The sequence below is a fragment of the Onychomys torridus genome, chromosome 4 (assembly GCF_903995425.1).
Source record: "Onychomys torridus chromosome 4, mOncTor1.1, whole genome shotgun sequence".
Classification (NCBI taxonomy): Eukaryota; Metazoa; Chordata; class Mammalia; order Rodentia; family Cricetidae; genus Onychomys; species Onychomys torridus.
The window spans coordinates 137,595,836-137,611,491 of NC_050446.1; the positions used below are offsets into that span (position 1 = coordinate 137,595,836).

Genomic DNA, 15,656 nt, shown 5'->3' on the forward strand with positions numbered 1-15,656 from the left:
ACAGACAGGTGATAGATACTGAAAACTTTTGGACAAGGAGCTAGAATGCTGACAATAGAAGGTACTTGAGCAGATCTATGTCAGGACAGAAATTCATGGGTTTCCAGTACCCAGTCTGTGTTCTACTCAACCAGCTCCATTCCTTCTGGTAGTGAATATTAGATTCATACCTTGTAGGCTCACATAGTTTCTCATCCACTCACTAACATTGTAGTCTAGTCCTGAAACTCAAAGTTGGAGAACAGTCCCATAGACTCAGTGAACACCTCCCCACACTTTTTATTATCTTTTTTTGTATTCTTGCCTACCCTCACACCTATTTTTATATCCAATTCTGCTTACTTTTCTAACTATGATTAGGGTTTATGGATTTCCAACACAGGGCTTAGAAAACTCTCTATTTCAGGATATAACCATACATTCTGTGGCCCTAAAACAGATATTGAGCGCCAACAGGAGGAAACTTGGCTGATCCAGCCAGGAAATAGCCCCCAGGACGGTCTGTACTCTAAGCCTATGAAAGACTGTAACACAAAACTTCTGTGGACACAGCAGAGAATAGTCTCCTTGTATGGGTAGGTGTCTCAGGTGTCCCTACTGCCTCCAAAGCTCTTCTTGTCCCAGAGTTCTTTCTGGGTCCATTGCCTCATTGCTCCAGACTCCAGTGTCTTAGAAGGAGGTGACTATGACCTCTTTCACATATTTTCTAATACCTCAGTGCTCCTGGGATCCTTGTTCTGTCAAGGTAGGCATCAGGCTTGTCAAAGCATTGCAAATAGAATTCTTTTTGTGGCCTCCCTATAAATGGAAAAATACAGACATGCTCAGGCATATTCTCTGTTTTTAAGCAAGTTCCAGGGTCATTTACTCTCCTTCTTTATATGATTAGGGGCTGCCTTGAGCTGCTTGGTTCACTGTAGTGTAAGTATACATACTACTCCACACTATGGAGGAATGTCAGGCTATAAGGAGCGTGGGCAGCACCTCTGCAGCATAGGAATGAGGCACAGAGGGAAATCTGAGATGCCACCAAGGCAGAATCATCACTTAGGTGTAGATTCTTCCTCCTTTTCAGGAGAGGCACTTAGAAGTAGGTGATAGACAGAATGGAGGCAGCTCTAGTTCTTGTGGCAGCCTCCATACAGAGTATATCAAAGATACCCAGTCCTCTTACTATGTAGACATTTCCTCTTTGAGTATAACTTGCAGAAAATCCACCAAACAACACATCAGCAAGGAATACAAGCCTGTGTACTAGGCATCTGCTTGTTCTCTGGGAGCCATAGACCCTCCCAAGACTCACTGGTGCTGTTAAGTATATATCTGTATCTCATCCCTGGTACCACTCATAGCTCAGAAGCCTGGGTTGCTATGTGGCCATTGGGTGACCACCTTTTTTGCTTTGAACCTCTGCTGGATGCAGGAGCCCTGGGCCTCAGACAGCTTCTTCCCACTGAAAGGAGAAAGGAATTCTTTTTGGTTCCCTATACTTGGACTTCTGGACAGCCGAACCACCATGGTAGTAATGTAGAATCTACACCACTATATGGCCTCATGAAGATTAGAGCAAAATTTAGTGGGTCAGCTGCCTGAGAACCAAAGAAGCATCCAGTATGTGATACTGTGAGGGACCAGAGGAATCTGGGAAGATACACAGAGAAAGATAGGAGGGGCCAGGAAGAAAGTCGTAAGTCCTCTAGGATGCCAGACTCCTAGCTTCTCTCCTTCATATAAGAAGTACTAAGTTTCAGGCTGGAGAGATGGCTTAGAGGTTGAGAACACCGACTGCTCTTCCAGAGGTCCTGAGTTCAATTCCCAGCACCCACATGGTGGCTCACAACCATCTGTAATGAGATCTGGCACCTTCTTCTGTGTACATAATAAGTAAATAAAACTTTTTTTTTAAAAAAAAGTACTAAGTTTCAAAGGTCAGATACTGTTTCTGTACAGAAAGTCAGAAGCTTCCCAAGGCTAGGGTGCCATGGAGCAGCACTTTGGGTAACCAACACCAAATACTGTTTCCTATAGGATGGCATTGTAATTAGGGGCAAGGTGCAAAACAGCAGATCTAATGACTTGGGGGGGGGGGTCTACCTCCAAGTCAACCACATTCAATCAACAACTGCTGTGGTTTTCCATTTGGGAGAAAATAACTCAAGAAAAGTCCACGTTTATAATATTAAAGTATAATTTCTACCACTTTATGGAATATGTTCATGAGAAATTTTTTATGTATTTGCTTGGATTTTGTATTCTGTATTTCCTATTTTACCCTTGCTGGGGTCCATCAACCTGTAAAAGCCATTGGTTGAGTTCTACATTCACCAAGCAGGGATCAGGTCTTCAGTGGCCATATAGTAGGTACTCGTGGGTACCTCTCTGAGTTCTTATGATTAGACCTAAAGCTTAGATGTGTTCTGGATAACCAGATATGACTGAAACTCAATAAAAGGCTAAGCTGGGAGCCCATGATCTCCTTTGGATGCAATGAACACAGCAGGCCTATCTTGATGTCCAGTGTAAAAGCTAGTCTCATTCAGCTACTCTTTTCTTGGCTTTCTGGGCTCCCTTGGGAGTGGCTGGGCTTAGTACTGAGTCTGTGATATGGCCTTATTGACACTGAATACCTGTTGCTGGCAATGACAGGCTAAGGTATGTGATGCTCCTTTGCAAAGAGGTGAATAATACGAGGGTGGTTGTTTGAAGGATCTAGAGCTTAGAATGATGATGGATCCATTTAAGAGCTGAATCCAAAGGGGCAAATATCTTTATGGTCTCTGGTCTCATCTTATGTTTCTCTGCAGGTGCCCCACACCTGGCTGTGATGGCTCTGGCCACATAACAGGGAACTATGCTTCACACCGGAGGTGAGTGAGGCCAAGGGTAGTAGTGAAAGTCTGACTTAGACAAAGTTCTACTATTCTGAATAAGATATTAAAGTTGCCAACAACTACAGCCCATTTGCATCTCATTTGCATCTCTTTTTAATTGTGGTGTTCCCAGAATTTCTCAGGATCCCTATGCAGTAAAATCAAAAGACAAAGTATCAAGTCAGAGGCTCCTGGAGATGTTTCCCACTTTTGATTATTCTGTTGCCCTGTTTGAAGGTTATGTGTGAGCCAACTCTGTTCCACAAGAAAGCATAACTGATGAGTCAGCTGACTGATTGATCCTTTCTTCCCTCCTTCCCACCCCCACAGGGGGCCACAGAACTTGAGGGAGTAGCATGAGGCAGACAGTGAGGGAGCTGCTGTTCTGGGACTGAGGTGGCATGTTTTCCTCTTTCAAAACCAGTTTGTCAGGCTGCCCACGTGCCAAGAAGAGCGGACTCAAGGTGGCGCCTACCAAGGATGACAAGGAGGACCCTGAGTTAATGAAGTATGTTGGGTTATGAGGCTCCTTCATTGTTTTGAAAAATCGTTGGTTTTTCTTATGTTATAACTAAACAAAAAAAAAAATCAAAATAATGTCTTTTAAATACAAATCTGGGATCTCAGAATTTGGGAGGTTAGAAGCAGGATCATTGAGTGTAAGCCTGCCTGAGCTACTTAATGAGAGCCTGTCTCAAAACCAAAACAAAATGAAACAACTTATTCTAGATTTTTCCTCACATCTGGCTATTAAATTGATTGATGATAATATTCATTTAGAAGAACTGGAACCTGACACATTGTTTCCTGGACATTGAACACTGAGCATGCTCTCTGGGTTCAGGTCAGAGATAATTTGGTGGGTCTTTGGGAAGCTAAGTACCCCACTGCCCTGAAGTTCTGGGATCCCCACAGGCCTTGCAGTCTGTATTTTGTCTGGCAAGGAGGTTTAGGTGTAAAGTTTTAGAGGGCAGTACATTAGGAAGATACTACGTCTTTGAATATTATGGGTCTGATCACTAACACTGCTCTGTTTAGAGCAGTGGTTCTCAACCTTCCCAATGCTTCAATCCTTTAATACAGTTCCTTATGTTGGGTGACCCCCAACCACAAAATTATTTTTGTTACTACTTCATAACTGTAATTTTGCTACTGTTATGAATTATAATGTAAAATTTGTGTTTCCCAATGGCCTTAGGCAAGTCTTGTAGGTTGCTCAACCAACAGATTGAGAACCTTTTGTCTAGAGTTAGTTAAGCAGGAGAGCCTGGAAGAGTTGGAACTGGAAACTGGACCTAACCTAGGGACTAAAGAAGATGTCCTTGGTTTTTATTTTCTCTCCTTTACAAATTGTTTTCTTTTTCTGATTATCAGTTAGATACTGATAAATTCCCTAGCTTAACAATGAAGGGTCATTCATTGAAGTAAACACTCATAGCTAGTGTTTTGGCCTTAGCTTGTACATAGACACAGCTGAATCAATTCCAAGGTATGAGCTATTTGATGCTGGGATAATTATTTTTTGAGACAGGATTTCTTTGTGTAGCCTTGGCTGTCCTGGAACTAGCTCTGTAGACCAGGCTGATCTCTGACTCACAGAGATCTGCCTGCTTCTACCTTCCAAGTGCTGGGATTAAAAACATGAGCCACCATACCCAGCTAGAGTAATTTTTTTTAAAGTAGTTTTTATAAGCTGGGCCACCTTAAATCCCAGCACTCTGGAAGCAGAAACAACATGTCTCTGTGATTTCAAGATCAGCCTGGCTTGGCCCACATAGTAAATTTCAGAACAGCAAGGGCTACACGGAGAGATTTACAGATATATAACTTTACCTTGACACTGAAGTCATCATATATAAAATGCAAAGTCAGGGCTTTTATATTTGTTTTTATTCTTCACTTAACTTTAAAAACATAGTTGGATATTAACAACAGTTGCAAGTAGTTTATCATCCTCATACTTATCTATTATAATTGTACCATTTTTCCTGATTTAGATAAAAGTCTACCAATTTTATCTGATGCATTTGATTAGTTTCTTTCATTTCCTTCCTCTCAGGAAGGGGCTTTTCTGCAAAGAGAGTTTATCAAGGGAGAGAAGGATATTTTCTGGAACTTGAAGATTAGTTATCCCTTTTCTTATGGTAAACAATAAATTTGCATGTCTTCATCTAGAACACATTTGATATCTCTGTGCTTGGTAATTTGACCTTGATGGGAGGTGATAAGTATGGTTTGGTTGTCAGGAGTAGATACTAGCTTTTGGAAGGCACACATGTGTATGTTCATACACATGAAAAAAATCTTATTGAGTAAAAATGGTGTAGTCCTTCTGATCTAAGACAATAACACCTCTTGGCTTCATCTTGGTTCTTGGTTTCTTTCCTTATGGAGTGTTATTTTCTGACCATCTTTCATGACCTTGTCTATAGCTAGAGTTTTCCTGGTCCTGCCTGCCCATGGTCAGGACAAATCTCTCTCACCTGCTAGTCCCTCAGCTGCTTGGACCCAATCAAACACACAGAGACTTACATTACTTATAAACTGTATGGTCATGGCAAGCTTTTTGTTATCTAGTTCTTATATCTTAAATTAAACCATTTCTATAAATCTATACCTTGACACATGGCTCATGGCTTACCGGTATCTTACATGTTGCTACTCATGGTGGCAGCCTTCCTCTTCCCAGAATTCTCCTCTCTCCTTGTCCCACCTACACTATCCTTCCTGCCTGGCTACTGGCCAATCAGTGTTTTATTTATCAATCAATCATAGGAACATATATTTACAGCATACAGGATATCCCACAGCACTTGTCAATATAATCTCTAAAATATTCTTTCAAACTACCTTCTTTCCATTACAGCTTTTGCATCTATCCTTAGGACTTACCTGTTTTCTATGGCACTGGCTCTCCATGAACATGGGCAGAGTTTGTGGAACCATTCCTGTGCTATCAGATAAATCTTTACTTGCATCCCAGTAATTCCTTCCTTACCACCTTAGTCTGATTGTCTTTTACAAATCCTTTTGCAGAGTCATTTTTTGCTGTTGTTATTGTTGCACCATTCCATAAATCTCTTGAAGTTACTGAGAACCTGTGAATAACATTTGTAATTCCCCTTTCTCTATATATCTTTCCTCTTCTCCCTCAAAATACATAGAAGCTATCCAGTGGGGAACTAAAACCACCACCCACTTTAACCACCTAGATTGCCTATTCTATTAATTTCTTATATTCATTTCATATATATTTCCTATATTTTTCTATATATTTCTTATATTAATTTCATTGCCTATTATAATTTCCCCCAATTAGGAATCAGAAACCACTTTTCAAGCTTAGAGAATTTGTTTTAACTTTTCTTCATTTGGTATCAGGGTGGTACTTCAAGGCTAGTTTCCTATAATCCGTTTTCATTTTTTCTTGGGGAAATTGGGTTTGACCATCAAAATATCCTAATAAGAGGCTTCTTTCATCATTTGCTATAACCAATTAATGGGCTGGAACTTCAGTGAAAGGAACAGAAAAGAGCATATAGCAATGCTCTATTACCTCACCAGGGGTTCCAGAAAGTTACCACATCTTCTGTAGATCTTTTTTCTTTTTCTTTCTTTCTTTTTTTTTTTTTTTTTTGGATTTATTTATTATGTATAGAGTGTGTATGTCTGCATACCAGAAGAGGGCATCAGATTTCATTATAGATAGTTGTAAGCCACCATGTGGTTGCTGGGAATTGAACTCAGAATCTCTGGAAGAACAGCCAGTGCTCTTAACCTCTAAGCCATCTCTCCAGCTCCCAAGATTTATTTATTTTATGTATATGGATGCTTTGTCTGCTTATCTATCTGCACATCAGAAGAGGTCATCTGATCCTACAAGACTACAATTATAGATGGTTGTGAGTCACCATATGAGTAATGGGAATTGAACTTGGGATATCTGAAAGAGCAACCAGTGCTCTTAACCACTGAGCCATCTCTCCAAATCTTTTGTGGATCTTAAGTGACACAAGTCCCTGAAGCAAAAATACAGTTGACTACCTCCATTCTCCTGGGGCAAAGTGGGGGGCAATGATATTGTTATACCCAGAATCCCCGAAAGACCATCAAGAGACCAAATCCCATGTAAAAGCAAAGAGTCTTTATTGTTGCGAGTTAACCCAGACCTCTCTGTTTGTCTTACACAGCAGCAGATCAGGAGAGACCCCAAGTACTCATGGGGCAGGGTTTTTATAGGGGGAAAGTGGGGCAGGGGTGGTGGTGGTGGTGGTCTTGGGGTCTACAGACTACATAGGAACAGACTCATGATTGGTTTATGCAAGTGGCAACCTTGTTAGTAACTTTTAATTGGCTAGGGTTAGTTGGGAGTTACAGTTACTCATTTTTGGACAGTCTTGGAGAAGTCCCAGGCTTTGTCCTTGAGCTGCTGTGGAGGCTGGCTGGCCTAGCATGTACTGACTCTGGGGGATGGGTCCTATCTCCCTGTCTCTGCTGGCAGGGTCATCAGTGATTAATTGTCTTTTGTCCATGGCTCTCCCAGAAACTGCTTACTCAGTCTCAGGAAACTGAAATTGAGGCCTGATCTCTGAGAGAAGACTGAGCAGCCTGCTATGGGGTCTGCTTGGTCCTTTCAATATATCTTCTGGGGGATTATGGACAAATTCTTACCATATGTGATGCTTGTATCATGAAGAGTCTCAATGTTATGTCAAAGCCATTGATTTTGAAGATTTGACCCCTTGGTTAAAAGAAAGGAATCACTCACTCCTGAATACTGCTTACACATGAGATTCCAGTGAACAGCAGCAACTCCTCCTTGCAAAGAGATTAGGAGTTTTTCAAGTGGTTAGAAAAATTTACCTGTCTGGAGTAGCTGAAGAGCCTATTTCAGCTGGCCCTTTGAGCTTGTGATATTGAGTACTCAGTAGGGGTCTCATCCCAACCCTTGGGTTGGCTGTCTTTGCATCCAGATTTGAGGAGCTAGACATTGAATGTGACTATCTAGAGCTCCTGTGTGTGCGGGGGAGGGGGGGCTCTTGGTGTGTCCTTGTTATGGGATGTAGGCTGAGATTAACTTGTGCTGACCTTGTATACTTTCTATGTTGTCTGAGGCCTACGTGGGCTGGAGGAGCAAGAAAGGAAAGAGAGCAAGAGAGAGGATCCTGGCAAAGGCAGATAGGAAACTATCTCCAAGGGTTTCCTGGAGATGAGGTGGGGTGCCACTTTGCTGCTGTCATCTTGCTACTCTCTGGCTGGGCATTATGCCCTATGCACCAGGAGCAGGATACAGCAGGAGACTATCTGGTAGCAGGAGATTGCTTCTGGCCCTCTGTCTTCCCAAAGATGTCCTGCCCTGACTTCTTTGAATCCACAGAGAACTCTGTAAAGTAGGGCAGCATTATCCTTGGGTCCTGTGTATTTGCCAGGTGCTTAGCATATAGTGAATATGTGACTAATGATGACTTGATAGAGTTTTGTTTGTTGGAGAGGACTGGAAGTTTTTAGATTGAAGATCTTGTTCTGGGGCATGAGTGGGTTCCGGGAGGCCCTGCTCTCCAGATCTCACTGGTCCAAGCCAATCCTTCATATACCAAGCCTGAGACATTTGTCATCCCCATCTATTTTATTGCTATAGGACTTCTGTCTCTGTCTTCAAATGCCTGGAACAAAGGAAGCACTGCTCCTGACCAGCCTCCAGCGGGGTGATTATGGGAAATCAGAGCCAAGACTTTCCTGTCTGAGCACTGTGTTCTCTAGACACCAATGGGTACCATGCCATGATAAGTCTCAGCTCTGAAGCTGTAGGTTAGCAGGATCTATTGATCTGCCTAGCCTAGGGTGTCCTCACCATCCTCCTGATTTGCAGGCCCTGCCATGCAATGGCCAAGGGGAAAGAGGGAGAGGGACAGCAGCCTCATCTGGAAGGCCAACTATGGGATTTGGCTGGCTTTTTGCTTCATTCAAAAGTACAAAGTACATGATGCTAGGTCTCTAGAACCTGGCTTTGCAGGGCTCCCAGGTCCTCCTACCCAGGTCCCCTGTGATCACCTCAGTCTTTCTGTGTCTAGGTGCCCAGTTCCAGGCTGTGTGGGGCTTGGCCATATCAGCGGCAAATATGCCTCTCACAGGAGTGCTTCTGGCTGCCCGCTGGCTGCTCGGAGGCAGAAAGAGGGAGCTCTCAATGGTTCAACTTTCTCCTGGAAGTCACTGAAGAATGAAGGCCCTACTTGCCCAACCCCAGGCTGTGATGGCTCTGGCCATGCCAATGGCAGTTTCCTCACCCACCGGAGGTACCTGACCCCACATGTCAGCAATCAGGGACCTTTTAGCTGGGACATAACCCCTGGGGGTGGGAGCAAGCCAGTACTCAGTGGGACCAGCAGTTCTGCAAGGGAAATCAAGACCCAAGTAGGTAGCTGAATGAGAGAAGTCATGGAGGATGTTGGTACCAGATAGTGTTTGTTTTGCTTTCAGAATGTGTTTGTTCTCATAAGTGTCCCTTTGTACTCTAATTAGTTTATTGTCCCTATGAACAGTGCTATGCTAAATATGGATACCATGAATGGACTCCTGTCTCTGCCCATATTTGACTTCTTGTCTCCTATACCTTTTGTCCTGCCTCTTACATGGGGCCTGTTGTTGTTGTTGTTGTTTTTTAATTATTAATTTTGGGTAAAGGCGCTTGCTTGCTTTGCAAGGGTCCTGGTTAACTAGACCTCTTCTTGCCTAGGCAGTGCTCATTTTATCACTTGCCCACAATACCTACCACAGGACTGAGTTGGCCTTGCTTCACTAGACCCCCTTTCACTCTGTTCTAAGAAGCCACTAATCTTATCCAGTAACCTTTGTCTGAAATGAAAGCCAATGCCTACTCCCTTCTTTCTTCTACTCCCTTTATTCTTTTCTTCTTTCTTCTCTCCCTTATTTCTTCTTCCACCTACAAAGTTGGTTAATGTATCCATTCAACAAAAACATTTACAGAGAGTCCACCTAACACCAAGGAGTAGAGACAGAGAAGAGAACAAAAGAACAACAATCCTTTGCCTTTTTGAGTGTGTTTTGGGTATGGTGGGTGGGGACAAATGGTATAAACAAATGAGAGTTACTGAATTTGGTGAATGATGATCAGGGATCGGGGAAAACAGCAGAGTAGTGGGCAAAAAAGTACTCTGGAGGAAAAGCGAGAAGCTTACTCTCCCTTAGATGTGTGTAGAAAAAGCCCTCATACAGGTGGAACTGGGGAGGGCCTGGCATACCTACTTGGTGAGTTGACAAAGGGAAGGAGGCATAACTTTGTGAGCAAGTATCTAGCCAATTGCCTCTGAGAGTGAGTGTCCTAGTTGGGAGCACAGAAAATATGGGGTCTTATTTGGGCAGCTGGGATGGCCACAGGATTATAGACCATAAGGGAAATGCCAAGGCCAGAGAAGAGGATGCAGGAGCCTGGGCCATGTGGTCAGGGTAGTCAAACTCTGTGCTTCTAAAGTATATTTCACTTAGGCTCCACCTTGATTTATGATGTGGGTGAAATCATTGCAAAAACATGAAGTAGTGTGTGATGACCCACATACTTTTGTATGTTTTTCTGCTTGGATAGCTATATTCAAGGAATCACCTGTGAATGCTGGTACATCCATATCCTGAAGGATCTCTTGGGGGTGGGAGGTTGGCTCTGAGGACACCTCTCAGAGTTCAGTGCTACAGAGTGCCAGCAGGTGGGGGCATGCAGGCCTCAACCCCTGCCCAGAGAGAGGAATAACACCTGGAGGCAGTAATACCCTGGTTCCTATAGTACCTGTGGACAGCCATGACTGTGCCAAACAGGAAGGGCTCTGAGAGGACACCTTCCTGGGTCTCTTTCCTATAGTGCAGCCTTTCTCACCAGGCAGGGCAGGCAGTTGAGGTGAAGGCATGCAGGGTCATCTGGGTGAGATGAAATATGCTTGGTGTGGTTCTGATGTGGGATCATGGACCTACCCATGCACTATGTCCCTGAACTGGTCGGTGATGTGTAACTTCTGCTTCTAGTTTGTCTGGATGTCCCAGAGCAACCTTTGCTGGAAAGAAAGGAAAACTCTCAGGCGATGAGATTCTCAGCCCAAAGTTCAAGACAAGTGATGGTGAGGATGCCCTTTTGGGATGTCCCTTCTTATCATTCTCTCTGCACTGTGGGATGGGTATGAGAAGCTGAGCTCCCTTGAGAATAATCCATGGTAGAGATCTTCCCCTGAGCCAACTGGCCTATTAACCTTATCCCTGAAGTTCTTGATGCCTGGGTCCAGGACCTCTGGCTTCACTTGATGGTCATGTTCTCTCTGACCTTGGGTTTGGTGACTATATGGATCAGAGTATGATGGGAAGGCACCAAAAGCCATGTCCATGAGTTTGTGGACATTGTGGCCCCTCTCACTTAGGCAAGGAGATTCTCTTTGAATGCATCTCCCTTTGGTCATAGCAGTTATTGGCTCTGAAGAGGCCCTGTGTATCCTGCAAAGGTCAAGGCATGAGGAAAATAATACTGTTCTCAGTTTTCAAGATTTCCCAATATCCATGCCCAAGAGAGGAGCTCAGGGCTTGGCAAGAGGCTGACTTCTACACAAAGACCTCCCTTTCTGTCTCCAAAGCAGTTGGACAGAACCACAGCTGTTTTTCTTTCTTTCTTTCTTTCTTTCTTTCTTTCTTCCTTCCTTCCTTCCTTCCTTCCTTCCTTTCTTTCTTTCTTTCTTTCTTTCTTTCTTTCTTTCTTTCTTTCTTTCTTTCTCTCTCTCTCTTTTTCCTGGCAGTGCTGGAGAATGATGAGGAGATCAAGCAGCTGAATCAGGAGATACGAGACCTGAATGAGTCCAATTCAGAGATGGAGGCTGCCATGGTGCAGCTGCAGTCCCAGGTAGGTGGCACTACTCTACTTGACTCTTCCCTATCATCCAGATCCAGCCTGTAGATTGATTCCATCAGTATCACTGGTGCTGAACTGAGGAAGCACAGCACACAACACACGGTGCACTGGCTAGTTGCCCACTCACTGCATTGCCTGGGAGTCTTCTAGGTAGCTAGTGTTAGTCATCCTCTTGGATCACTCCTTTGGCAAGAGCAATCTGTTAGTGTTCAGGCTTTCCTAGTACCGGTTGTTCTATTCATGTTTCCAGTCTCATTAGCACTGGCAGCTCACCTGCTCTCTTCCTTCCTGGACCAGCACAGCCACACACCAGTGCAGGGCTTGCCCATCCCCACCTAAAGAACTCCTTGCTTTCCTCAATAGAATGTGGGTTAGATTAGAACTTTTCTACTCCCTTGTTCAGGACTTGCTCTTGGAAGAAAGCCTTTAGTGTTGAGAGCTAGAGAACATGGCTGTTGCTTGGCAACAGGGCTACTGCCCTACCTTCTGGTTGCTTAGTGAGTCTATAACAGAGCTGGTGTTTTGTGAGTGTCCTCTATGTAAGTTCATTGTCAGGGTGTGGAAGATGAAGAAATTTGTCTGTATTTAACCTGGAGAAGATCTGCCTGGAGCCTAGGCAGTCAGCTCACTGGTCTTTTGTGGGAGAAAACACTCAAAGGTAGGGGCAACCTAATACCCACAAGTTGAATGCAATTATTCTTATCCTACAGAAAGGAACAGTAAGCCTGACAAAGAGCACAACTGGAATGGGCAGAGACTGAGCTCAGGGTGTCTTGGAGTCTGTGTTTTTATCCCACTACCAGGAGAGGCAAGGCAGAGAAAGCCACATGCAGACTTTCGTACTTGGCACACCAGCTCCTACCTCCTGTGGACAGAGGCTACTTCCAAAGCACTTTTTCTCTCTCCATTCAGGGACCAGGGTTCTACCATCTCTTTCCCTGGATAGGGTACCCAACAGGGAGCAGGACCAAGCCTCTTTCCCACTAATGAGCTTTGTTTTTTCCTAGAATACTGTGAGGCATGGCCAAGTGAAGGTAGCATTTTCTGTGTCTTTGCAACAGATCTCTTCCATGGAGAAGAACCTGAAGAACATTGAGGAGGAGAACAAGCTCATTGAGGAGCAGAATGAGGCCCTGTTTCTGGAACTGTCCGGGCTGAGCCAGGCCCTCATCCAAAGTCTTGCCAATATCCGCCTTCCACACATGGTAAGCAACAAATCACCTGTGGGTATTACAGAGGAGCTAACAACCACCCTAGGGACAGTTCAAGGATAGGAAGAGTGTGTGTACCTTATTGCTCTGTTTATGAGTCCTGAGGGAAGGATCCTGTGGAAAGGGTCCCATCCCCTTGGTAGTGTTCTCAGTGCTCTGTTAGAGTAGCTGTAGGCTATGCATCTAGTCCTGAGTAGCTCATGAATTGGGGTATAAAGGGATTCCAATGATGGTGGGTCTTGTTGATTTTTAGTTTTGGCAAGGGTGAATTAGACCTGGGGTTGAGGCTTTCCAACTAGTTTCTACTATGTGGGGTCCACTGTAGTAGGGCCTGCTAACCTGGTTCTGTTCTCTAGGAGCCAATATGTGAACAGAATTTTGATGCCTATGTGAACACCCTCACTGACATGTACTCCAATCAGGACTGCTACCAGAACCCGGAGAACAAAGGCCTTCTGGAAACAATCAAGCAAGCTGTGAGAGGCATTCAGGTTTAGGCTGCACTTCACAGAGGAGTCCCTGCTCTGCTCCTCACAGTGAGGACTTCTGACTTACAGCTACTTCTAATTGGCAGCCTGGATAGAGCCTTGGGCAGCTTACCCAAAGGGGAGCCTGGAAATCAGTGTCTCCTATGATGTCCCCATTAGGTCCAGGCATGAAGACCTATGTGAGTGCCTGGGGATACTGAAGTATTACAAAGTGATTTATTTTTGTTTTTTGAAAGAAATTTGAAGAGCAGCTCAAAGTCTCCAGTGGAAGCTCATGGACAAGGTTCTCAGGGAAGTTTTGGAGTTTGCAGCCACAGTATTCCATTGTCTGTCGAGGTTGGGAGGGCAGCCATGGACTTGGTGGGTGTTAGTCTCAGCAGAAGGGCATACCTAGGCTTCTGGCTATGCTCACTGATGCCCACGTGGCAAGCATGTTTTGTGTTTTCATTTAATTCAGCTTTGTGTTAAAGGTGCACAATGCTTTGCTTCAGAGGTGAATCTAGGAACAGGCCTTCCAGATGGCAGTCTACACAGTTGATGAGTATCATAAAAGTCAGCTGAAGGTATTTTTCACTTGGAGGTCCTGAAAATCAGCCACTTGCCTGGGCAGCAGATACCTACCTGTAGGTCATGCAGACCTGCTTCCTCCTGGCTCCAGTCTTTAAACCCCTGGCCTGGGCTCTAAGTCCAGGACCACTGGGCCAGGCCTCTGGTTTCTGTACTTCTACCCAGGTGCTAGACCCATCATTATTATCTTTTCCTGTGTAGGCTTGCTCTCTGTATCCAAGGTGACTCAGGTGGGGACAGTGAGATCAGAGGTAATTGTTAATGGGAGACCACCAAGATTTCACTTCTTTTTAGATCCATTCAAGATGTGAAAAGGGTAAATTTTAATTTAATGTGTTAAAAACACAATGTTCTTACTGTGTAAATAGAGTCCAAGTCAATTGTGACTGCAATTCCAAATTAGTATTTAAAAGTAGAGAAACTGCACTTCCTGGAAGACACTGAAAGTAGCTAGTTTATTCTGTAAATTATTTAATTTTGTCATGATGTAAGTATTTATATTCATACCCTCTTATGTTAATGTCTTGTATTTATTATTTTTATTTATTAATTTTATACTATTTCAACTAGACTACACACTAGGGCACCATAAGAGTTACATAAGTTAAATCAAAACAAAAACATTTATTTGACTATAAGATAGCCCACAAAGAATCTTGATATAACTCCTAGTTATAATTTTGATGCAACTGAGTTATTTTTTATATATTTTGTTATTTATTCTTTTAATAATGGAATTTTTTAAAAAAGTATTTTGTAACTGAGGAATTTTGATAATTTGGGTTTTCTCCCCATTGGTCCAGCAGAGAGAAAGGTGTTCTGCTTTTCTTTTTCCCTTTGGGTTCCTTTTGTCAGGCCAATAACAGCAAATGGAATTCTGTATTTATTATTATTTACATGTAGTGCAGATGTGTGTGCTCTGGTGTTTCTTGTGTTGCATTTGTGGAGGTTCTTATGGATGATTCATGTTGCTGTGAGGGAGTACTGGTCATGATCAGTTCTAGGCAGTTGCCTGGACTCACTGGCCAAGCTGCCCAGGACCTTGATACCCCAATACTGTGACCCTCCTTCCTCAGGAAACACGTTGGACCCACAGTACTTCGTGGTGTGTTTGGAGGGTGATTTCTAATAAAAGTCTAACTGTGCATAGGTGCTATGGTCTGTGAGGAGGTTGCTACTCTGCTCCTTGTGCTTCAAGGAGTACTGTGTGGGTAGTCATGGTAAGAAGGCTCTTCCATTTAAGTCTTTTCTCTGGTACCAATGTGGATCAGCCAACACTTCTGCTGGACCTTCCTTCCCCCAAGTGTGGTTCTTCAAGGTCTAATTCACTTCACCCTAACTTTTCCCATAAGCCAGGCATGTCCAAGTCATGTTTTTTCCAGGAGTTTTCTCTTAGAGTCAGGAAGAAACAGTCATTCTGCTTGAGTTGCTAGATTAGAGGTATGTAGTATACCTGTGCTTCCATACCATCTTTCTAGCCATGAGTGGATGAGAGCTTAGACATTCTGGAGAGAGGCAGAGGTAAGAACTGAATTAGAAGGCAGAAGAAGAGAGAGCTCTCTGATGATCTCAGAGCTATTATATCTAGCCATGCCTGAACACAGTCTACTCTTGGACTTCC

The 15,656-nt window shown here is 43.6% G+C and overlaps 1 protein-coding gene and 1 pseudogene across 7 annotated transcripts in view; one reads left to right on the forward strand and one right to left on the reverse strand.

The window, feature by feature from the left end:
- Positions 1–15,180, forward strand: part of Myt1 (myelin transcription factor 1) — a 63,967-nt gene extending 48,787 nt beyond the window's left edge. For 6 of the 7 annotated variants that reach the window (XM_036186437.1, XM_036186440.1, XM_036186439.1 and 3 more), the window contains 7 exons: positions 2,805–2,867; positions 3,295–3,378; positions 8,942–9,163; positions 10,902–10,993; positions 11,657–11,760; positions 12,831–12,974; positions 13,337–15,180. In XM_036186437.1, coding sequence (XP_036042330.1) covers positions 2,805–2,867; positions 3,295–3,378; positions 8,942–9,163; positions 10,902–10,993; positions 11,657–11,760; positions 12,831–12,974; positions 13,337–13,477 — 850 coding nt within the window. In that variant the 3' untranslated portion in view covers positions 13,478–15,180. The remainder of the gene's footprint in view (positions 1–2,804; positions 2,868–3,294; positions 3,379–8,941; positions 9,164–10,901; positions 10,994–11,656; positions 11,761–12,830; positions 12,975–13,336) is intronic. The other variant, XM_036186441.1, reaches the window with a different exon arrangement.
- On the reverse strand, positions 4,832–5,848 carry LOC118581266 (annotated as a pseudogene).
- Positions 15,181–15,656: the final 476 nt, after the last annotated feature.